This window comes from Thunnus albacares, chromosome 3 (genome assembly GCF_914725855.1).
Source record: "Thunnus albacares chromosome 3, fThuAlb1.1, whole genome shotgun sequence".
NCBI lineage: Eukaryota > Metazoa > Chordata > Actinopteri > Scombriformes > Scombridae > Thunnus > Thunnus albacares.
In genome coordinates, this window is record NC_058108.1 from 29,934,480 (window position 1) to 29,958,394 (window position 23,915).

General features: G+C 38.7%; 2 protein-coding genes across 3 annotated transcripts; both read right to left on the reverse strand.

The window, feature by feature from the left end:
- Nucleotides 1-146: 146 nt before the first annotated feature.
- akap8l (A kinase (PRKA) anchor protein 8-like) lies at nt 147-10,851 on the reverse strand. Its single transcript, XM_044347627.1, has 13 exons — nt 10,709-10,851; nt 9,350-9,388; nt 8,745-8,964; nt 6,641-7,244; nt 5,468-5,582; nt 5,297-5,346; nt 4,965-4,995; nt 4,716-4,833; nt 4,381-4,522; nt 3,700-3,805; nt 3,465-3,595; nt 2,870-2,965; nt 147-2,033 (listed from the first exon to the last, which is right to left on the reverse strand). Exons 1-13 carry the CDS (start codon nt 10,731-10,733, stop codon nt 1,569-1,571), a joined length of 2,142 nt encoding a protein of 713 aa, XP_044203562.1. The 5' UTR covers nt 10,734-10,851; the 3' UTR covers nt 147-1,568.
- Nucleotides 10,852-13,204: 2,353 nt separating this feature from the next.
- Nucleotides 13,205-20,566, reverse strand: LOC122977060. Of its 2 annotated transcripts, none has more exons than XM_044345508.1 (11): nt 19,165-20,566; nt 18,970-19,043; nt 18,287-18,589; nt 17,983-18,207; nt 17,746-17,850; nt 17,459-17,674; nt 15,651-15,977; nt 15,126-15,374; nt 14,595-14,688; nt 14,428-14,485; nt 13,205-14,100 (listed from the first exon to the last, which is right to left on the reverse strand). In XM_044345508.1, exons 2-11 carry the CDS (start codon nt 19,022-19,024, stop codon nt 14,011-14,013), a joined length of 1,722 nt encoding a protein of 573 aa, XP_044201443.1. In that variant the 5' UTR covers nt 19,025-19,043; nt 19,165-20,566; the 3' UTR covers nt 13,205-14,010. The 2 variants fall into 2 exon arrangements, with proteins under 2 accessions (XP_044201443.1, XP_044201442.1); XM_044345507.1 differs by having other exon boundaries at nt 18,970-19,046.
- Nucleotides 20,567-23,915: the final 3,349 nt, after the last annotated feature.

Below are 23,915 nucleotides of genomic sequence, written 5' to 3' on the forward strand. Positions count from 1 at the left end.
GGTTGTAGCTTTAAAAAAAAAAAAAGGCTACCCTGCCCATGAACCTTCACACCTTTGATGTTAATACAACGACTAGCAAATGCATGTTCAAATGTGGTGAAAATTGTGGCATTTAAATTTCATATACATAAACAATGAAACAGTCACTTATTCAACAAGTTTATTTCATACTCAGTGAAACAAAACTGTTACATGATTGATATCCACTCTCATTACCCCATGCTTATCCTACAAACACAATAATCTCAATTATCCCATTCACCCTAGCTGTAGAATAGAAATCCCATCCTGCTCCACGTTTTACCAAAAGACTGGAAAAATCATCCATTCACCATCATAAATACTTGCAATGAACAGAATGCTATGGCATGTGATAAGAAAAGAAAGTATATCTCTCAACTTCATAATACTCAAGATTTCTTAAACAATTCTAAACAAATAATCTAAATTAAGTTTAATTCGAACAAAGGCACAAGTAAAAGTTTTTAAAAAGGAATAGTTTGACATTTTGGGAAATACGCTTTTTCTTGCCAAGTTTTAAAATGAGACATGTCTGTGCCGAGCATGGAACTAGATCCAGGAGTTGTTTAGTTTAACTTAGTATAAAGATTGGAAGCAGGGGAAAACCACTAACCTGATTACCTCACGAGGCAGCTGGATTCACAAGATCACAACATCACGAGATCACACGAGAATCCATCTCCTCAGGCGTCAAGTTATGCGCTTGTGTCCGAATTAGGGATGTCAGTGGTTAATCGTTAATTGGTAAACCACCGAGAATATTTTTGACTGGTTACGCAAGTTACTTTGCATACTAGGGTTGGGTGCTGAACTCGTTACCTCACGTTAGATCAATCGGTGCCAAATTTCAGTGCCTGGCGGGACTGAGAGCGAGTGCAGCCCCAAAATTTTTAAAAACGCAAATTAACTGACCGAGGTATCTCACACGGAGGCTCCGACACTGACAAAGTTAACCGGTAAGTTACCAGTTAATGGGCATCGGAAGCAAAATCAACTGAAATTTACATCCCTAGATTGGTCCGAACCACAATCAGCGTCCTATGAGGATTCTCACGTGATCTCGCCAATCCAGCTGCCTTGCAAGGTAAGACGGTGATAGACAGATGGTTCATCAAATCACCTGCCAAGTATTTCTTTTGAAAGTGCCTGCCCTTTTTCCGAACAGTTTCCAAGGACGACTTCTCAGATGGTTAAGTGTAACAAGCCATCTGGTGCGTCCGGTTACCAGCCTGGCTCTCTCCAAAGCCCCAACATACGCTTAGCAACTCCTCTTAAGAGAGATGGTAGGCATACATAAAAAGAATCTTCTCATCAAACTCTCTGCAAGAAAGCCAATAAAAGTATTTCCCAAAATGTCAAACTATTTCTTTAACAAAAAAAATATAACTATTTAAGTTCAGACTCAATAGACAGTGACAAATTTCAGGAGCAAAATATGTAGTTTTCATTAATGTGCCTGGCAATAAAATTGGGATGAATGGGACTGTGGGAGTCAATGACTGGTCCAGACTTATTTTAAGATCAACAAGTCACACAGGGTGCAAAAGTCATTCATCATTCTTTTCTTCCTCCTCAACCTCTGCTGCCTCCACTCTTTCCTCTTCATCCGCTTCCTGCTCCACTTGTAATCCCTCGTCGCCAATCTCATCGTGTACAACATATCCCTCCTCCTCCTCGTCTTCTCCGACTTCGAAACCTTCCTCCTCTTCCTGGTTCTCCAGCTCCTCATCTCCCTCCATTTCAAGCCCCTCCTCCATTTTTTCCTCCTCCTCCTCCTCCTCCTCCGCTGCTTCTGCTGCTGCTACTACTGTTGCTGCTGCTGCTGCTTCTGCCTCTTCACCCTCGACCGCCGGTTGGTCCTTCTCTCCCTCAGACACCTGCTCATCTTTAACTGCTGCCACCTCCGTCTGGTTGTCTGCTGTCTCACTGGTTAACTCCAACTCAGACACGTCCATCACCATGGAGTCCTCTGGATCCTGGTCGTCCTGGTTACCAATGAATGGGTTTTCTCCCTAAAAAAAAAAAAAAAAGGAAGAAGATTTGTAAGTATATCTGTTTGTCTAAGAGCCCTTGCATTCATGATGAGTTCAAATGTAAATCTGTGAATCTGTGTATGCATGTTTCAAACATATCTTCAACCCACTACAAAGTATATCATTGATTTTCAAATTTAAAGGTGGCACTCTCCAACAAACAAAGTACAGTCAGTAACAGAACAGCTTTAGCTAACATTTAACCACATTTTTAGTCGCCTATAGTTTAATACTGTAGCATTGTTTTAGTTGAAAGTGGAATCATAAGTGTATACTATGTCATCATTACTCCAGGATCTGAATTTAGAGAATACAATAGCTTATCTCCTCCAAAAATGCTCATCTTTTACTTGCTGCTAGATGAGTCATACGTTTAAAAGCATGGCCCTGGCTTAATTTATGCTTGCATGGTATAATTTATACAAGAAGTGTGCTCCATTATGAGTGCTGGCATGTTTTTCTTACTGGCAGTTAAAAGCAAAATGGCAAAATATAGCACACAGGAGCACTTAGGTCATTTACTTTTGGTCATACTACTGTATATTGCCTTTCACAAAAGAACAAAAATGGTAAAGTATTCAAACAATTATTCAAATATTTGATTTTTTTATCATTTTATTATCTTGAGTTGAGTATTTACACTAGAATTTTAAAAAGATGCGATGTATGAAAGTGTGATGTGATGAAACCATTAAGGGCAGTGTTCTGGTTTCACTTGTACTGTGGCTAAAAACAAATTTGTAATGACAATATATTGATGGCGTACTAGTACATTTAAAGAGCAACAGTAAATTAAGTGCAACTACTCTACATACCTTGAGGTAACTCTCCAGCTTCTTGCCAATGATTTTGTGGTTAAGGATGCTGCGAGCAACTGACAGACAGGCCCTCTTGGACTGCTCCATCATACCCTTGAATGACAGAGAGGACAGTCCCGAGTCATACATAAGACAGCGTAAAACATCCAAAGAGCAAGCGTTACATCATCCAGCGGTGGCCACAGGGGTGTGACAGTACTTGTACCAGACCTATCAATATAGGACTTCAGATCAGTGCATCATTGTGCAGTTGAAGACTCTCTTATATCATCTTGTTTTGGATCATTATGGGTTTTTACAGTAAATTATAACATCAAAACACAAACAAAACAAAGACTGTGTTGCCTAATTTTTTGAAAGACCATGTACAAATGTTTGAGTGCCTTAATTTGTACAACACAAATTATGCAGAATCTAAAATTTCAACAATTAATTGTAACTGAACCTAAAACAAACTAATATATTAGAACTGTGAATTTTTCACACAGTCAAACCCCTATTAGCCCGGTACTTGTCACATTCACTCTTTACCTTTCTATACACTGTTAATGTCACAACAGATTATTAAGATGTCTTGGTCAGTGGGCCATACCTTACGGTTGTAGTTGTGGTCAGGTGACTTGATGTGTTTCTGTATCAGGTGGGGCTGCATTGGAATGAAAAGGTCACACGCTGCGCAGTGGGCGGCTTCCACCTTCCTCATGAAATGTTCCATACCAAGATCTACATGAAAGTGTGAGAAATATCTGCAATGAGCAATCAGGTGACTTCTTCCCTTTTGTCTTACATATATACCAACACACACTGCTGCTGCTGCTGCTGCTTACCCCTGGTGAGGTCTTGCTCTTTGTACATCTGGCAGATGGAAGCGCTGTGGTTTTCCAACTGGCTGACCCTCTGCTCTGTTTTCTTAAACTTGTTTTGCAAGTACTCCTAGAGAACACAAAAGGGCATGTTTTTTGATAGTTTACACCGCATATAACTTTGCATAAGAATCAGTTCCTCTAGTAAACATCCTGCATGCACAAAAACATGAACCAATGTTTTCCTATCCAGGTTACTATGCTTGTATTTAAAATAAAGAGAACACCTACACTCTACATGCATGAATCACTTAAAACCAGCAGTTTTGTGTGTGAGTTCTAATCTTATAAAGAATTTAATTATATAACATCACAACATAGGTGTAACTTCTCTTAAAAAGCAGAAACCAAATTCAAATAAAATTCAACACAATAACTCAGCCATGAAAACCATACATGTGAAATATTTTGTTTAAACCCACAGGAAGGATGATATGGAGTGAAAATTTGAGGCATCAGTTCAAACTAGTTAATCAGATGTGACTAGAAAATTCTGATTTGGGCAAAGTCCTACGATTATACTCCATCATTACTTGTACTCTTATTTTAGTGCATTTACAAAGAGCAAATGCTATAATACACACTATTTCTTGGTGCATCTGTGAGCGTGGCATATGGTGTGAATGTAATATCAATCTCAGTCACCTGTAGGAAGTCTGTAGTGGGTTTGGACAGCTGGCTGGAAAGGAACTTAAAGTGGTCCTTATGGAAACGACTCTCAAGATGAATTTCCATTTCCTCCTTGTAGAACGAACGGAACTTGCAAACAGAGCATGCAAACATCACCCTGGAGGAAAAAATACAAAATTAAGTATTAAAGCACATCAGGAACAAGCACAGTGACATGAAACAATCCCCCTATCACTACATAAACCTGGCTTTGTGATTGCAACAAAACCAAGAGACAACAAACCAATCTCTCTAAGAAAGAAAGCACACATCTCTAAATACCCCTTTAAGTATCTAGTATGCTCTCTCACCTTTCCAGGAAGCCCCTCCTCTTCCTCATTTTTGGGGGCTTGTCCTGACCTTGGGCTGGGATCTGTTTTCCCTGTGGCTTTTTCTTCAACTGGGAACTATCCTCCTGTTTTGATGCAGCTAAGCACAAGAAGAGAATTTAAGTATGCCGAGTTTTCCACTGAAGGTTAACTGTACAAATAGCTGATATATGAAGGGAAACAAAGAATGTCAGGAGGGAAAAAGTGAGAGGTAATTGTAGTTAAGCTTACCATTATCTCCATCAGCAGTAGGTTTTGTCTCCTGTGAAGAAAAGCATCCCAAAATTTATTACATGTATTAAAAAATACATATTTCTTGCCATAGCTTATTGGAGTAGCACAGCTTATACCTATAGTATATATTACATAACCTATGTATTTGATGCTTGCTATGCTACCTACATAGTTACATGATTAATAAAGCCAGACAAACAGTTTTGGTATAGCACAATAAGGAAAACTAATTATCTGATTATCAGATTTCATTTAGGGGCCATACTGACCGACAGAAGAAACAAAGTTCCTGTCAACAGTGAGTCTCCAAACAAGCTTGATTTACTCACCACAGCGTCAGTCTTTGGTTCACTGTCATCACCGTTTTTCTCTGTTTGCTCTGAAGTAAAGCATAATAACAACAGCCAAAGTCAGCAAAAGAACTGTGGTCTGTCATGTAATGAGGTTGTTTATTTCCAATATATCAAGTATTTCTACTGTTTGTTTTTTTTATAAGTTACCTTGGGTAGCTTCTGATCCTGTACTCTCAGTCCTGTTAATCTTGGACTCAGGCTCATCAGTTCCACTAAGTGTCTGCTTTCTCTTCTTCTGGACATCACGCTGTGGCTTCACCTGCTACAGTCAACAAAATCAATTTGCACTCACAGATACTTGCTGACAAAAACATATGGAAGTAAAACCAAAAACTCATATCAATGAATTAAGGTGCTCTGTGGAGTTTTTTGTAAACAAAACTGCATTCTGTATTACTGAACATGCACTGTCCATATTCTTAAGGTCTAACAAACATGATGAATAAAACATTTGAAAACCTAATTCTTTTAACATTTTGAATCCTGAATTTTATACATTCTCATTTACTAGCTAGCAGTCTTCTTTCTTGACCTTGCTGGCACCTTTCTTGGGGCATTAGTGCCACCTGTCAGTGGAATAGCGTCAAAACAATTGGCAGGGCTTCTGCATGTCTATCCTCATGTGTGTGCATGAGGCAAATACAAGGGAGAAACACTAATAATAAAGCTGCTCCATAACATTACTAAATAGAGATGTCCCTGAGCCAAGTCCTTTAATAACATGCTGCCAATACCAAATCCAATACTTATATCTACCTACCCTGACACTGATCATCTCGGGATATTCCAACTACTAGATGTCAAAAACTCCACAGGGTACCTTATATGCTTGTGAAAGCCAATTAGCACACTTGACACGTCTTCATTTTCTGGGCATGTCCTTATCACTCGCATTACCCTTATTGTGAGATTACCCAAAAGACAAAAAAAAAAAAAACTTTACACTTAACCAACCTTAAACTAAATTAATCAAAATATAATTCCCCAAGTCAAATCGTTTGACACCGACGCATGTAAACAAGAAAAAGAATAGGGCAGGGAGTGTCACTTGCCTTTTATGTACAAAAAGGGCAGTTTAGCTCCATGAGGCATTTCTGACCACATTGAATAAGGGCTGGGCGGAGATGGAAAGGCAAGTGACGCGTCAAATGTGTGTCTGGGATTATTTGTGACAAACTGCTTTGGTGGCACATAAGCAGGTACTAGCACGTGAGGCTGACTTGCCGTTTGGTTGAGGATACAAAAAGGAGGGAATCGGAAAGGGCTTAACTTTTGCCCAATGTCTGAAGAGGGCTTCCTAATTTGGCTGGAGGTACTTACTTTGTTGAGGGGTCTCTTGCGGCCTCGCTGGCGGCCAGCCCGTGGGCCCCCTCCAAAATGCCTCCCAGGAAAGTCGTGAGGCCCTTGATTGGAACCCTGATGGAAACCCCCACTCTCAGGGTACATGCGGTTGGACAGGAGGGATGGGAGCTTGCCTCTACCACCTCCTGGAGAGTGGCCACGGTGGGTCTGGCCAGCACTACCGCTTCCCCGCCCACCTCCTCCTAATGGAGTGGGGTCTGACCTGCGGCTTCCAAACCCTCCTCCAGCTCCTCGACCCCCAGCACTTCCACCCCTTCTGGGGGAACGTCGGCCTGCTCCGGCCCATCCTCCACCTCCAGAACCTCCTCCCTGGCCACTGGTGAAGGACTCCCTCATATTCTGTCGCATTTTAGCGACTCCATAGGAAGAGGAAGGGCTGTCGAAGCCTCCTCCTCCCCCTAGCCCAATTCCCCCTCCGAAGCCCGAGCCTCCTCGCTGACCCAACAGCATGTTGTCCCCACGGCCATCGCCATAACCATAGCTACTGCCGCCAGATCTGTAGAGATCTCGGGAGGAGGTGAGAGCGGAGGAACGCGAGTCGAAAGACTCGTACTGGTCAAACCTGCGGGAGGGAGGGAGGGAGAGGGGTGATAAAGAGCAGAGAGCAAGGGAGGCAGAAAGGCAGTCAGGTTTGGATTTCTCCACCTGCTATTCCTTCTCCTCCATGGTCTCGCTTTCTCCATTTATTTTTTTGTCACTCCCAGCTCTATTTCATAAACCACATTAGATCAGAAATTGGTGATCCAAAACAAGTTAACACTGCTTGTGGTATTTTATTGTATAATACTGAATTTTCCTCTGATCATTACATTTACAGAAACTCATCCAACCACATTTTCTGTTGGAGGTCAAGCAGTATCCTGCAGAGGAGGGGAATTGCAATGTCTTTTCACCACTATTCCTTGTTAAAGGATTGGCTTTGAAACCTTAAACAGACATGAGCATGGTCCATTAGAACCAATGATGTCTTGAGACAGATGCAAGAGGGAAACTATCAAGGAAGTGACTGGATTATAGTAAGTACTCAAGAAAGGGGATGAAATACAAACTGGGCTTATTCCAGGGGTAAGAGTGATTTTGTAGATACAGCTGGCAGCCTTCAATAAACAATTCAGCAAAAATAATATCAGGCCAACACCTGTAAACTCATCTTTGTTCCGTAACCTAAAGCCAGAATGTAGGGTTAGGTCACATGGATGAGAAAAACAAAGTGTGAACAAATGAAAACAAAGTCAAGACAAAAAGGCAATGTTCAAGGAGTGCTAGGTAAAGAAGGACTGGCTTCACGTGCAAGCATGCCAATCTGACACAAAATGGAAATGCTGGTCTGTACTTGTACTTCCAGCAGGGGGGCATGCAGTTTCATGACGTCTTAAGGTTTTGCAGGAACACAGCACTTTCTTCCCAGACAAACCAGAACATAGCAAATGGAGACGGATCAAAGCTCCCTCAGATGCTGGGGCATTCAAATGCAGCCTGTGAGCAACTCACAACTTCTCCACCTCAAAAAGGAATTGAAATTGAAAGGAACAGAAATATTTTCCCCAAGGCTGAATGTGCAGTGTATGTAAATGTCTTAGCAGGCTTAAACTGCCAAATTTACTAGAGCAACCTCTCCGTTCTAAAAAAAAAAAAAACAACAACAACTAGTTCTACAACCACATTGGTTTGATTTCAATTGTTTGCATAAACTGTTCAGAATTCTGATCTACAACGAGGCCGCTTCAGAATCCCAAACTTGAAATGACTTTTCTTCAATTACCAATAGCATTAGAAGGCCTAAGTGTCTAAATATCATAGCAAAATGTGAACCAAGACATTTACTGAGGGTTCTTCTTCAGATGAATCTAAAAACAAGCAACATTTAACTGGTTGGACATTGTCCAGGCATGAGGGAAAATTCAGAAACGGAGTTCTCAACCTACCACACAAGTTTTTGTTTTAAAACAAGACAGACACTACTGCAAAATGTAATACTCTCAATGGCATGTATGTGTGTTTGTGGTATCTGATGACTGATAAAGACAGTATGGAGCAGAAAAAAAAGAAAAAAAATTCTTACCTGTCTCGAGACCCTTTCATACCCCCCTCCAACTGAGTGAGCATGTCCAAGCGCTGGTTGATCTTGGCAATGACTGCATCTGCGTGTGTGCCTGTGGATGAGAGCAGGGATGCTCCCGAGAGCCCTCTCTTCATATGGCTGCCTCCTCCTCCTCCATAACCCCCGAGCCCCGACATGGAGTCCTTATAACCTCCCCCATACAGGTCAAAGCTCCCAGAACCTAATACGGTGAGGAATTAAAAGATTTGAATATGACCGTTATCCCGTCCCTTATAATAATCAAGGGGTGGTTAAATCACTAGTCCCTTAATCAAAAGTGGATGAACAGAAAAATCAGTCAAAGTCAAATGTTAATAATCAATTGTAAAATAGAGTTAAATGATTCATTTATTGTTTCACAAAGCAAGGGGTTGATCTCTCCCTCAGAGGAAAGGCTGCTTCCAACCTCCCTAGTTTAGTTGACAAGTTGTTAGAAAACACCAATAATAAAATCACAAACTCTGTTACAATATTGATCGGATTACAGAGTCGAATGTTCTATGATGTGAGATCGTGTCAGTATCAACTGACTATAGTTTTATCAGTAAGGTGGATGGATGACTCACCTCTGCTGCCTGACCCGCCACCTCCCCAACTGGAGTAACCTACAAGAGAGAAAAGATTGATGTATACAAATTGAATAGTAACTTCTGATATTTCAGACTTTAATCAGGGATGACATTTGGTTATTAATGAGTCATTACCCTAGCTCATCTGAGTAGTGAGACGACAGATTATAAAGCAAAACCCACTGGACTTTTAGGTTAGGTTTTCCTTGCTGTAATCATTCCTCCTGCTCATACTGGTTATTAAAAGATCGAGTGGATATTTGACACATACACAGTCTTTTTTGCATAATAGTCCCTCTTTGTGTTTCCTCAGACAGTGTTTCCCTGTTGAGCTGCAGTGGAAATATAGTAACAGAAGGAGGAACTTTGCACTAAAAAGACTAACACTGAAAGATATCTACTTGATTTGACTAATTAGGACAGCTGAAGCTTCATATTAGCTTCAGATAAACTTTTAAATACATTTTTGCACAGAAAGAGGCCTGTGGATTTTGTCCCCTATCACTTATTGTAAATGTATCATGATGGGATCTTCTAAAGGCCAGTATGAGGAATGATTACAGCAAAAACAACCTATTTCAAATGTTCATTTGGGCACCTGAATATTGTTTTAAGGCAGACTTGAAAAATTGTGAACTCATCCTTTAACAGCTGAAAGATGTTTCAAGAGTGTTCAACTCTTCAACAGAGTCTCAGTCTGGTTTTCTATAGTTTATAATTGGACAATGCATCTGATCATTGATAGCTTGCCAGAACAACTGCAGAACAGGATTAGTAACGGTAAGGGTTTTGGAAGCATATTTGCTGAGACGGCCATTTTACAGACTAGCCTTTAAAAGTCAGTTTTTCCTACACTGACTCCATTTTAATGGAATTAGCCGGTCATCCGTAGTTAGCAACGCAGCTAACACACCCTTCATCAACACAACAATGGGCTACCACAGTCCTCTATTTTAGCTTGTTAGCAAATAAATGCCCAGTGGCGAAGTGGCTAACCTGATCACCTAGCTTGCAATGTTTCGTTCAAGTTAGCTAACGGGCCTGATGTGGCGTTAAACGTTACGACTTTTAACGGTTGATATTACCATAACAGATAGGACAATATTATCTAACAGTCAGCAAAAGCTTCTTCGCATCAACTCACAACCATGCGTGGGTTGTGCATGACGGCTAAAAATCGGAACTAGCGGAGAGCTAACGGTAACGTACGGAGGCTAAGCTACGTTTGTCGGCAACAAAGCATGTGGCTAACCGGACAACTAATAAACGTTAATGACTGCAGCCAAGGCTAATATGTCTGCGCCGGTAATTGTGGGGTTAGTGCGTTGCGTAGGTTAACAGCCAGTGTATATCTACCAGAACCGTAGCCTCTGCCGTCCATGGTATATTCGTGCTTTGCTCAGTCGACACAGGTAGCCCGGTAGCTTCTTGAAGCAGAGTATCAATCGCTCTCAACGCCTAGATGTAGCGACTCATTTCCATACGCCAGAAATCACGTGACCAATAGGAACGCGGCGTCGTTACGTCACACGTATGAGGGACGTACAGCAGTGTTGTGAGAATCAGTTAAATAAATAGAATTTATTACCCGTATTAAATTAAACCCAGGTTGGTATATTTTAAGAGTAATATTTAGTGACTTAACACAATCTACAATAACAATAATTAACTAACCAAATAAAGGTTGTTTCAAACTTACTTTTACCCAGCGTCTTCTTCAGGTGATGCATGCTATTACTTTTCTTGTCCTTACCTTTTATACCCTTTAACTTGTTCAACTTTGTTCAGCTTTTTTAATGGATTCCTATGAGAAGAACTTTCAAATTGCCTCAACTGACTTATCATTGAAGTTTTCAGCTTTTTTCTTTTGGCCTACTTCAAACTTTTACATTAGTGTGTATTGCATCTGCGATGTCAATCACTGTAACATCAGCTTTAATCTTTCTTCAGCTTTTTCTTACATCTTTTTCTTTCCACTTTCAGTTTTCATAAACAATTTTTATGTAAAAAAAAACATTGACTGTGTATAAATATGGACAACACGTCTCCACTTCCTACTGCTATCATGGATGTTTTATGAGAGCTGGATACTGGACCAAAAATGGTGCCCATTCAGTCCGATAAGAAATGTTCATGGATGTATAAAGAAAGGCGAAGGCAAGGCCCATTCATTCAAATGAAAGTTGGTCAGTGGCACATGAAGCCAAAAAATCCACTCCCTGCTGTAAAGAAATAGACAGATGAAAACATGCTGCGCACGCTCTATGGCCAAATGCATCCATGGAGCGTGCTCAGTGTGCAGGATGTAGTGGCATCTAGCAGTGAGGTTGCATATTGCAATACCAACTGAATACCCCTCCTCTCCCTTCCAAGTGTATGGGTGCACTACAGTGGTTGTGAAACTCGTGAAAAATGCGAAAGACCCTCTCTGTAGCCAGTGTTTAGTTTGTCCATTCTGGGCTACTTTAGAAACATGACAGTGCAACATGGCAGGCTCCGTGACAGAGGACCCACTCCCTATGTAGATATAAAGGGCTCATTCTAAAGTAACGAAAACACAAAGATTCTTATTTTCAGCTGATTGTACACTGATTAAAACTTATACTTATGAATATTGTATTCCATTTCCACCAAGTCTGTTCTGCCAGATGCCACTAAATTCTACAAGCTGCACCTTTAATTAGTAAAACTACTTTTTCTTCTCACCGCAGTTGGCTTGCACACCAAACTCTACTCTTTTCTTCTCTTTCTACTTTTCTCCCTTTGATCTCAGCTGAATATGGATCCTTTCTGCAGGCACCTGGTGCCCTCTATGGGATATTTTGAAAACCGCAATATTAACCCTACACTGCAATGTGACTGATCTCTATTAAATTTATGAGGGTCACACTGAAGTCTAAGCATACTTCCTGACTGATGAGATTATTATATGAAAAGCTAAAATATTATCAGACAAGATGCATCTGCCATTTGTTTTTATTTATGCTTTCTAATTGGCTACAGTCCAGTGACAGCTAAAGACAGCAAATTAAAAGTTTAGAAGACTAAACAGAAGCCTTAGGTTGCAATGATTGTCAGAGGGAATGACTCCACATCTTCCACGTACAACTAGCTGATTAAAACCGAGCTGCAGGTTCTTCTGCAGCTTCATTTTCACCTTCATATCCAGAGCTATGCTGTTGTGGGAGATACAGAGTACACTAACGGACAATAGTTGGCTGACTATCAGACTAATTTTGGTCTTCTTCTTCAAAGTATTTAAAGTTCATCACAGTGATTCATTTGCTTACTGCAAACAAATATGATAAATATCTGCTAAATAAACCTTTATGTACTTGTGTGTGGGTGCATATCTCTGCCTTGGAAATACTTTTTTTTCAGAGCTTTCAACTATATCTTACGGTCTTACCTATTTATATAACACCCATTACTGACCAATAGTAAATAATAAATGTAATGGTTGTATATGATGTATAATTGCAACAAAGACCACACCATTTCCTCCATTTAAACTTCGACGTATTTCTAACTATGCATGTAATTTGCTTGTTTAGCCTTTATAAAATCTTTATCTGTAGCATTGCTAGCGCATCCTTAGTTTATTTGTGTTTAGATGAATCATTTGTTATAATGATTAGAATAAATGATTATTAATATTGTATTATATTATATCAGCAAATGCACATTACAAGTCTCTTCTACAGTACAATATAAACAATAGCATGAGACACAGTACTAATTTCCCCAAAACACTAGGATAACTTGATAACTGGGTGGTCCACTAGCTCTATTTTGAGAAAAGTTTTAGTTTAAAAAAAAAAAAGAAACCAGTCTGCTGTAATTTAGCTTGAATTTATTTGCGCAATAAAACCATCACATGTATCTGTGCAGAGGAGGACGAATGGCAAGAGGGTTGTGCAAGGTTATTCTCAATGTATAAAAAGTATTATATATAATGAACTGTAATTATATCAGACATAATTGTCAGACAAACAAAAAATAAGCAATAATGACAAAAAATACTACATTAAAACATATAAAATATGATAATTTTTAGCTATTAAAAAAATAAATCTGTCTGCTGTAATTTAGCTTTAATCCATTTGCACATTTACAGCATCATGGCACACAAACAAACTCCTCAGCACATATCCATTTAGGATATGTGCTGAGGAGGAGGAATGTCAAGAGGGTTAAAGTTATCCCCAGTGTATAAAAAATATGACATTCACAGAACTGTAATTACATCAGACATGATTGTCAAACAAACAAGAAAAAATAAACAAGGATAATAACAAGATAAATATGCCATTAAAACATGAAATATAACAAGAAAACTGACAATGCTAAATTGAATGGATGTTTTCTAATGGTGAAAGCAGTGCGCAGCAGTTCACTACCTGTTTGACAGGAAGTTAGCAAGAACATTTGTCAATTTGGAGCTAAAATTAGCATTTCAAACATGCAGTAGGTCTCTATGAACAGATTGTAATTGTAGATAAGAACACCGTGTCCAACCACTGGTATTTGCTACACAGGAGGAAGTAGATGTCAGAAAGGATAAAAGACAAGTATTTCTGGCTTTTATGTGACCTCCGTGTTTGGCTGTACAACATATATAGGTGCCTTTGCAGTTAGCAAGCCAACCCAGTAAGTCATTAAAGAGTGTCTTCCTGCTCCTCTGCCAGTCCTCTCTGTGCTGCAGGATTCATGACCCTGGGTGAGATGCTGGCATAAAACGATTCCATCTGCAGGGAAGAGAAAACAGATGACAGAGGGAACACACACAGACTTACACTAGAGCTGCAACAATTTACTCATTCAATCAATCGATAGAAAATGAATTGCCAACTATTTTGATAATCTAATAATAATTTTGTGTAATTTTTTTCTTTGCTTAGTTGACTGTTGGTCAGGACAAAACATTTGAGGACGTCTTTGTAATCATCATTGTTCACCTTTTTTTGACATTTGTTATAGACCGAACAACTTAAACAGATTAACAGATTAATTGAAATAATCATTATTATATTATGTATATTATCGTCATTTCTAGGTGTCAGGCTTGTACTCACCTCTTCAGTTTGTGTTTTGTCATGTAGCTCACCGGCGGAGGTCTGAGTTTTCTTCTTTCTGGATTTTATTGGTCAGATTATGCAAAGAATTACTATTAAGACAGACTTATTAAGTCAAGACTTTGAATATGAGAAATGAAAAAATGGCAGATTTTCAAGTCTTTTACCTCATCCACAGGTAGAGGAGAACCACAGCAGACAGGCTCAGTGATAATGTAGTCAGTTTTACGGTCATAATTCTTGCTACTGATTTCCTTCGAGCTGGAGAGAGATGGATGTGAGATGAGAGTTACCAGTGTAACATATTTCAGAGCAATGAAAAGTAAGACTCAGGACTGTATTTTGTAGGCTCTGGCCCTGTACTGTAATTATAATTTCCACAGTCTTCATTTTCCCTCTACCAAATGTAAATTGGTAAAGCGTCTGTGGTGGGGTGGTAGTCACAGCAATCCATTATTTTAACAGATACTTGAGGGGGTTTTTTGGAATAAATTTTGCATAGTCGATATACATGTAAGATTAAAAGTGGGTGAATGATGTTATTCATTAAAAAAACTGAGACATGCAGTGCCTCGGTGGCCTAATGGTTAAGGTGCATACCATATAACTGCACCGTCCACAGCTCAAACCCCTGCCACAAGCCAAATATGAGACATTTGCTTCACTTTTAACTGTAAAACATTTCAAGACACACTCACCGACAGTGAGAGTCTCTTCACTGGAGCTGATGTTCTGGGGAGTTTCGACGGCGCATGAGTAGTTTCCTGCATGCTGAATGCTGACCGGGTCAAGAACCAGTTGTTTGTTTTGGCTCTCTGGCAGAGGTTGACTGTTCAAGTACCAAATGTAGGTTGTGTTGTCAGTCAGAGGACAGCTGGTACTGCAGGTCAGTGTGACTCTCTGGCCCTCTGTCACCTCAGCAGAAGGATTAAACCTCACTCTTAGGCCTGAAAGATGGTTTGATAGATCAATTAACAGAAAAAAGAGACTTTTTTTTTTAACTTCAGACCTATTTAATACACAATAGAAAAAGCAGAATGCAGGGCTCCTACCCAGAAAATTAAATCATCATGTTATCATGTTATCTCATTAAGCATGAACCAGACTTTGGTCGTTTTGTAAAGACATTAATGAGTATAATCTGCTGACTGCTGCTAGTGTACAGTGAGAGAGCAACCAATTCTCTGTTGAAAGGTATGCAGGTATTTCAGCTTAAGAGTTACCTGTGACAACCAACGTCACTCTACGTAAATCTTTCGGTTCTTTGTAGTTTTTCACTCTGAATGCGTATTCTCCTGAATCGCTCTCCTGCAGGTTATCAATCGTCAGGATGTGGTGGTTCTCCATGCTGTCATCATACTTTACACGACCTGTTTTGTTGATCTCACTCTCAGCATCCTTGTAACCACCTATCTCTGTTTTATTCCATAATTTAGAAAAGCCTTGCTGGATGCCAGAGTATTCAACTGAAATGTTCACTGAAGAGCCTTCCAGGGCGCAGATTCTCCCGCTGACGTAATTCCACTGCATGCAGCCTTTATCTTTAATGCCTGAAAAATAGATTTAAAAAACAGATTAAAAATGTTCTTCATACACGTCTGTGGTTGCAAAAAAGTAACCAGTCTTAAAGGATAAGTTCACAATTTTTCAGGTTTCCAAATGAACATCGAAACAGGTTCATTTCCTGTAATCATTCCTCCTGTTCATACTGACTATTAAAAGATCCCCTTCAAATGTTTAAAAATATAAAAATATTTAAAAGTTTATCTGGAACTTATATGAGGCTTCAGCCATCTGAGATAGTCAAATAAATTGGTTATCTTTACAATTACAGTCTTTTTAGTAAAGAATTCCCTCTTTGTGTCTCAACAGACAGTGTTTTTCTGTTTAGCTGCAGTGGGGGAAAAAAGAAAGAATTTAGCAGTAAAAATACAGTAAGTTTGAAAGATGCTGACTTGACTTAGAAAAATTGAAGCTTCATATTGGATTTGTCTCCCATCATTTACACTGAAAGCACATCAGGATGGGATCCCTTAATAGTCAGTATGAACAGGAGGAATGATTACAGCAAATGAACCTCTTTCAATGTTCATTTGGGCACCTGGCTGTTATTTTAAGACAGACTTGAAAAACTGAAATGCAGAAATGCAAATGCTTGAATGTGTAATTGCAACATCCCTGGTTAGAGTTCAACCTTTGTTGCATGTCACACCTCCTCTCTCTCCCCTTATTCCTCCAAAGAAATAAAGGGAGAGAGTCACCTCTCTACTGTCTGGTGTCAAAAAAAAAGAAAAGAAAATGACCCCCATAATACATAAAGTAATTGTTTAAGTTGCATTTTTAATTTCCATCCATCTATCCATTATTTATACTTCCTAATCCTTTGCAAAGTAGCAAAGGGCTAGAGCCTATCCCAGATTTATCACCTCTCTATCACAAGGATGTGAACACAGAGACATGCAAATGCACACCAAAAGGTTCCCACGGACTGACAGATTCAAACCCTGGAGTTTCATTTTGTGAGGTAATAGTGTTAACCACTGCACAGCCATAATGCGTGTTATGTGGTATAACATAATCTGTGAGTAATAGTTTCTGAGACTGATAAGCCAGAAATTCTAGCAGCGATGACTCATAAAGCACAAAGACAGCAACAGCCATGTTGCATGTTAAGTTGCAAAAACTAAAAAGTATCTAATGAGGTAAGAGGAGTCTAAACATTAATAATAACAAACAGGGGAAGACTGCATTCTTAAGGCGGCACACCAGCTAAAATCACATCACCAACCACTCATTGAAATATATTTACATCGAAACAATATGTTATATTTAATGAATAACAAAAAAAAAGGAAAGCAGAAATAGACAAAAATAAAACTTTATGAATTCTCAAACTGGTTTTTACATCAGAGCTATTTGCATTTTATTGTAAGGTGTTTTCTGTTGTACATCCCCCCTGTGGTGTTTGAGCATTATTTAGGTTATAATATTAGTAAGTTAAAAAAAAAAGACTAAGTTAGTTCATACTCACAGAATTCAGCAGAGCGCAGATCTTCATTGCCTTCTATAGCGCAGGAGAAGCTTACATAAGACGATCCAAAAATCATAATGTTTTGCTTGTTGCAGTGATTTAATAACTTTCTGGCCATGAATAATTTATAGACAGTATGAGGGTCAACCGTAGGACAGCTGGTTGCACAGGTCAGTGTGAGATATTTCTTCTCCTGAGTCTTCTCAACATGTACTTCTGTTGGGAAATTACAAATTAGTCACTGTGATATATTTGGAGGTATGTCTGTATGTTTGTGGAAAGTTAACCTCTGGGATATGTGATGGAGCAGGGCTCATCCACTGATGTCTTGTTATAAGGACACATTCTTCCTTCAGCGTAGGTCACAGTAAAGCAGGTTGATGTGACAGAATCTGAGCAAAAAGAAATGACTTCAGTATTTTTTATGTTGAACTTAATAATAGTCATAGGATTTACCTGAATTATTTAGTTTTTCTTGAAAGTATAACATATTAAGCTGAGGATTTTGTAATGTTGTCACTCACCCACTGAGACTTCAGGAGCTCTGAGATCCTCGTAGCCTTTGATAGCACAGGAGTATCTGACTGCTTCCTCGCCGCTGACCAGCTGTTGGTACCAGGGAGACCAGTCCTGATAGAGAAACTCTCTGTTCTTGTACCAGATGTAGGCTGCAGTCGGAGGACAGCTGGTTTTGCATATCAGTGATACTGTCTCTGACTCTGTGGCAGGGATCACCTTCACCTGCAGATCTGAGATGACGGTGAATAATGTAAGAATTCATATAATGATGCCATTCTTAAAATAACATATAACTGGCAGCCACTGTACCTGAAACATAGAGCTCAGTTCTATTGTGCCAGCAGAGTTCTGGTGTCTCTGTAGTCTTTCTGCAGCAGTAAGACTTTTCATCACTCTCTCTCAGATCTTTGATCGTTAGAGTGTAGTTACTTTCTTCAGACATGTTGTACGTTACACGATTTCCATCTATAGAGAGCTCATTCAGAACATACTCTGAGCCATTCTGGTCTACAGTGAACCATTTCATGCTCGAAGTGGGATGTTGAGCTGAGCAGGGCAGATCCACTGATGAACCTTTTAAGGCACAGATGCTGTTTGCTTGTCCCTGAACCCCTTTAACAGAAGCTTTCATTAGCGAACATGTAAACAGATTTTATACATTTTAAATACTGGATGCTTACTAATCATGATAGTAAGATATACAATAAATTAAGGACATTTGAAGAGCTCAGGCCAGTAGATTGTGATAATCTTTAGAGTTGATATGCATTTTCTTTTCTTTTTGCTTCTGTATAACATATAAATAAAATAAAATAATTTATAAAATGTATTCAGTTCTTTCAAATTTTAGTAAATATAGTTTTCCACAATAACCCCCACATTTATGTAAAACAATCATTTTCCCCTTTGATTTTTACAGATTACAATTAATAATCGTATATCACACGTATCGTACGAGTACTGTACAAGAAGAGATAGATAATAATTCATACCTGAAATGCACAGAATGAAACCCACAAACACACAGAAAGCTTCTGCCAACAACATGGCTGTTGTAGTCCTTCAGCTTCTAATCAGAAAATTGATTGCATAATATCATTTCTATCGGCCATTTCACAGTGGCTCCAAGAAGAAAACCCAAATGAATAAATAAATAAATAAAAAAGCAAATAAATCATGCAACTCACCGATCAAAACCAAGTGTCTTTTTTTTTTTTTTCAAAGGAACAGTTGAAGAGAACAAAACGGACGGCCAGTCAGTGTGAAGTTGGCGGATAAACAACATGCAGCTCTGACATTAAAACATCTTCCTTCCTCTTTCCGTACTTAACTTATTCTCAAGTGTGCTGCGAGTATATCTGATATCATTTATTTGAAGTCACAATTTTACATGAAACATCCTCTTGATTCCATCTAAAGGCACTTTAATCTCTTCACACTTAAGCAATAACCACATTTCTTCTTTTTGGCACTTTTAGGTGAGTGTATTGCAAAAGTATTAAACTGTGATATGATGCTGACGAAGTTAGAGTGGGAGCTGAACGTCACAGAGCTATCAGTGAAGAAAATGTTATCTGTGGTTGGTTTGTGGTGCAGAAAACATATATAATCTCACTGATATTATGTTGCTTAGGAGCTGTTTTATGTCCTCTTGGTCCTACATTGGTCCAGATGAATGCATGACAGCATTGCCTCAGTGTTATATTTAATGGAGACATTTATCAGGCAGAACAAATATTGATCCAAAGAATATTTTCACACAGATTCAGATGGCAAACAGAATGAAAATATCTCCAAAAAGCAAAACAATCGAAATCATCTGAGAAATAATGAAGAATTTTAATTAACCAGTTGCTTAAAGTTCCCTTTTATTGATGGGGTCGCAAAGATTCCAGTAACCCAAATCACTGGAAATGAACCAAATTTAGTGCTATGATCAGATCAGGTTTAATGTAATATGATTTGTAACACACTTTACAAATCATATCCCAACTAATTGGTTTGGCAAAAACAATTGGTACATAGATCCATGGTTCCTAGGATGGATCCCAGTGAGCCACTGACTTTTCATATAGCACATCACCACCATAACCACTAAGACCAAATTGAGGAAAACAATGTAAATGCAAATTTTAGTTCTCTGAATTGTACACCTCTTCACCAGCAGGGAACAGACATATTGATTAATAAAAACTGTTATGGTGCAACACCAGCTTTGGTGTTTGATTATCTCCTCTGGGCCTGTAAACAATGTTTCTTATATTAGTTAGCTAAAGTTGCTATATCGATCATATCATATTGTTGACCATCTCCTATATTCCTATTATATAAATTGGTCAAAAGCGATTCAAACAATTAGCAATTTTAATTGAATTTTGTTTGTCTGCAAAACGCAGGATTGAAACATTTTTTAAGACAGTTGCGCAAGAATAATGAGGGACCTGTAACACCTGCAAGACTGTCATCATTATACATAATCTACAACTTATCCCACACAGCTATTGACTGTCAGTACCAGATGCTTCAACTAAGTAGATCATGGGCATCCAGTTTAATAATCAGTTTCAGCACAGACAGAGAAGTCTGCAGAGTTTGAAAAAACTGAGTGTAGCAAAAATATTCAGACCTTCACCACTATTGCCAAATGTGGACACACTATATTTCAATTCCTCGCAACTGCTGCATTAGCTGCATAGTTCATATCTGCATAAGGATGTGGTCAACGTGTATCAAAATCTTCATGTCCCTTCACCAAGATGTCTCTTTGGATTATGACATAACTGTGGACCACAATAACTGATTATATGTACAATGAAGAAAAAGCATGTTTGATATTTTAAAGACGCTCAGCAAACAAATGCTACATCATTTTGTCCTATAATGTACCAGAAACTATTAACCATACGGCCCAGAAACTGTGATGAAGTGGCTTTACACTTGAAACAGATGGCTCGACACAGTATCACCCTTTCAAAGCACAAATATATGTGCAAGATGTGTCAATGTTTGACTTCATCATTTCAAAAAAAAAAAAAAAAAAGCCGTCTTATTTCACACATCACATGCTGATTAGGTTGTGGCTATATTAAGTGTCAATCTCCCAAGTATTTAAAGGGGTTCTAATTATTTAGAAAAAGCGATTAAGAAAAAAGAAATAGTCAAAACTAGAGCATCATATTTTGAGATATCCTGACTTTTAGTTCCTTCTACTGTATGGGTCATGCTTCAAGGACACTGGATTCAACGTTTCCATAATGCAACTTGAGAACATCTTTTATTAAACCCTCCCTATCCAGTAAAGCCCAAGTCTTTCAAACTCCACAACCCCAGCACGTACCATAGGCTTATCATTAAAAAACCTGTAGTCTCAAGGTCAAGATCAATGTTATTTTGATGGTCTCATAAAAGAAAATTGTCATAGATTGAAGGAAAACTAAAGGGAAACTGAAGCCGAAGACATTATGCAACCGTATTCAGAGGTCAGTACTCCTCATGACGAGAAAAGGCCTGTTCGTTGGTTATTTAAATTGAAGAAGCATTGGCCAAACCCCTGAATTTTCTCTTTCACTGTCTAATAAAGCCTACTTAATATCTATGCAAGAGTGAATTTTGCACTGTGCTAAAGTGACAACTTATAAAACAGACACAGCAGCACTCCAGGAAGTCTCAATACTATGGCCTGAGGTTAGCATTTTATTTTTTTTACAAGCATTCATGAACAAGAGTGGTATCCTCCTCCTTTTTTAAAAATGAATCTTTTAATTTAAATAATCAGATTGTGGCTATACAGTATGTCTGTAGGACACTGAAAAAGTGTTAATATCAGTAAGCTTTCATCATTTCTTCATTAGAATGGACAACTTGGAAAATATGTAGAAAACAAAACATAGTAGTATGGAAGACTTTTGATACTTTTGAGCTTGGAAGCAAATCATGATCCAGTTTGCAACATACACAAGTGTGATGTGGGAACCTGACGGACTTTTCAGTGAAGCAGGAGACATCTTGTGTCCAACAGTTAAACTTCTGAAATTAACAATATTTGCATATTCATAAATTCTGGATTTTTTAGAAGGAGGATTTTTAAAAAGGCAATTATTCATAGTATTTACCTGTCCACTAGACGTCCCCAGACTTTCTCACCTGATTCCCACATCCACCTGCTCACCTGTTCTGCGTTCCCTTATCACTGTGTGTATTTATAGCTGCCCTCTCACTGTAGTCCTCTGCCAGCCAACAGCATACATTATATTAAAACACAGTCCTTATTTGTGCTTTTCATGTAAACAATGTTTTTTGTGACTTTCTGAGATGTTGAAATGATGATTAGCACACAATACCAGCAAAAGAAATGTAATGTAGGCCTTTGGGTTTGTGTGATGATCAAAAACAGATCAGAACAAAATGGAAGTGAGGTAGTGCTCTAATAATGGTGTGCTGAAATAAAGGCAGTTGGATGTCTTATCGCAGGGTGGAACTACTGATTTTGATTTATCTACACCAGTGGCCCATTTGGTCCCTTTTACAGTGATGTCCAGTTTAAAAAATTAATGATAATTCATATACTTACTGTATTATGTACTATATTTTCGCTAAACTTGATCCTATGAATAGCCTACTATGAAATACTTGCTAATAAGGACTGTAAGAAGGGTATGCTGATTTCCAGGTAATATAATGAATACTATGGGTGTGCAGTCAGGCACAATGAAACACCAAAAGAATCCAATCAAATTGTAGTTTATTGTACGTCTTTGTTACAGGCGGTTTGGCAGGTTATAGGCTGATATTGACAGGTGGTAGCTGATCGAGGCAGCGGAGGCTGACAACAACTGATGCTGTTTTTTTTATGAAAACAGAAAGTAGATATCATATTATCACTGTACATTAAACTTAATACATTTGGATTAAATATCACTGCCAGGTAGCTGATAAGTATAACAATGCACAACAGTGCAGTGTTGCTTGAAAATTTGTGAACCCTTTAGAATTTGCTCTATTTCTGCACAAATATGACCTAAAATGTGATCTGATTTCCATGCAAGTCCTAAAACTAGATGGAAGAGACATAAATTAAACAAATGAGACAAAAACCTTACACTTTTTCATTTATTTATTGAGGAAAATGATCCAATGTTACATATTTGTGTGTGAACCTCTAGGATTATCAATTAATTTCAAGGGGAAATTAGAGTTGGTTATTTCAATAAACTGGATGACAATTAAGTGTCAGTCTGGGATGCCCTGCCTTATTTAAAAAAAAGAAATATGGGTCTTCACTATCAAAGTCTGAGCTTCACAACACAGGTTTATGGAAGTGTGTCATGGCTCAAAGGAGATTTCTGAGGACCTTAAAAGAGTTTCTGATACTCATCAAGCTGATATTGGTTACAAACCCATTTCTAAAGAGTTAGGACTCCTTCAGTCGACTGTCAGGCAGATCATGTACAAATTGAAGACATCCAACACCATCGTTACCCTCCGCAGGAGTGGTCGAACAACAAAGATCACATCAAGAGCAGGCGTGTAATAGTGAACATCAGTGGTGTGCATGACAGAGTTGCAAGGAAAAAGCCACTTCTCTCCAAAAAGAACATTGCTGCCATCTACAGTTTGCTCAAGACCATGTGGATAAGCCAGAAGGCTGTTGGGAAAATGTTCTGAGGATGGATGAAACCAAAATTGAACTTTTCGGCTTGAATGACAAGCGTTATGTTTGACGATGAGGAAACACTGCATCCCAGCATAAGAACCTTATCCCATCTGTGAAACATGGTGGTGGTAGTATCAAGGTTTGGGCTACTTTGCTGCCTCTGGACCAGGACAGCTTGCAATCATTGATGGAGCTACAAGTTCTGAGTTGTACTAGCAAATTCTACAGGAAAATGTCCAATATCTGTCTGAACTGAAGCTCAACAGACAGTGTGTCATGCAGTAA

What these genes read in the sequence shown, in the direction of transcription:
- akap8l (XM_044347627.1), bottom strand. Translation starts at nt 10,733, where the DNA reads ATGGACGGCAGAGGCTACGGTTCTG. An exon ending in ATGAAAGGGTCTCGAGACAG is followed by an intron (nt 7,245 to 8,744) that starts GTAAGAATTTTT and finishes TCCCTCCCGCAG; the next exon opens with GTTTGACCAGTACGAGTCTT. An exon ending in GCAAGAGACCCCTCAACAAA is followed by an intron (nt 5,583 to 6,640) that starts GTAAGTACCTCC and finishes TGTTGACTGTAG; the next exon opens with CAGGTGAAGCCACAGCGTGA.
- LOC122977060 (XM_044345508.1), bottom strand. Translation starts at nt 19,024, where the DNA reads ATGTTGTTGGCAGAAGCTTTCTGTGTGTTTGTGGGTTTCATTCTGTGC. An exon ending in AGTGACGTTGGTTGTCACAG is followed by an intron (nt 15,375 to 15,650) that starts GTAACTCTTAAG and finishes ACCATCTTTCAG; the next exon opens with GCCTAAGAGTGAGGTTTAAT. An exon ending in CTCCTCTACCTGTGGATGAG is followed by an intron (nt 14,486 to 14,594) that starts GTAAAAGACTTG and finishes AATAAAATCCAG; the next exon opens with AAAGAAGAAAACTCAGACCT.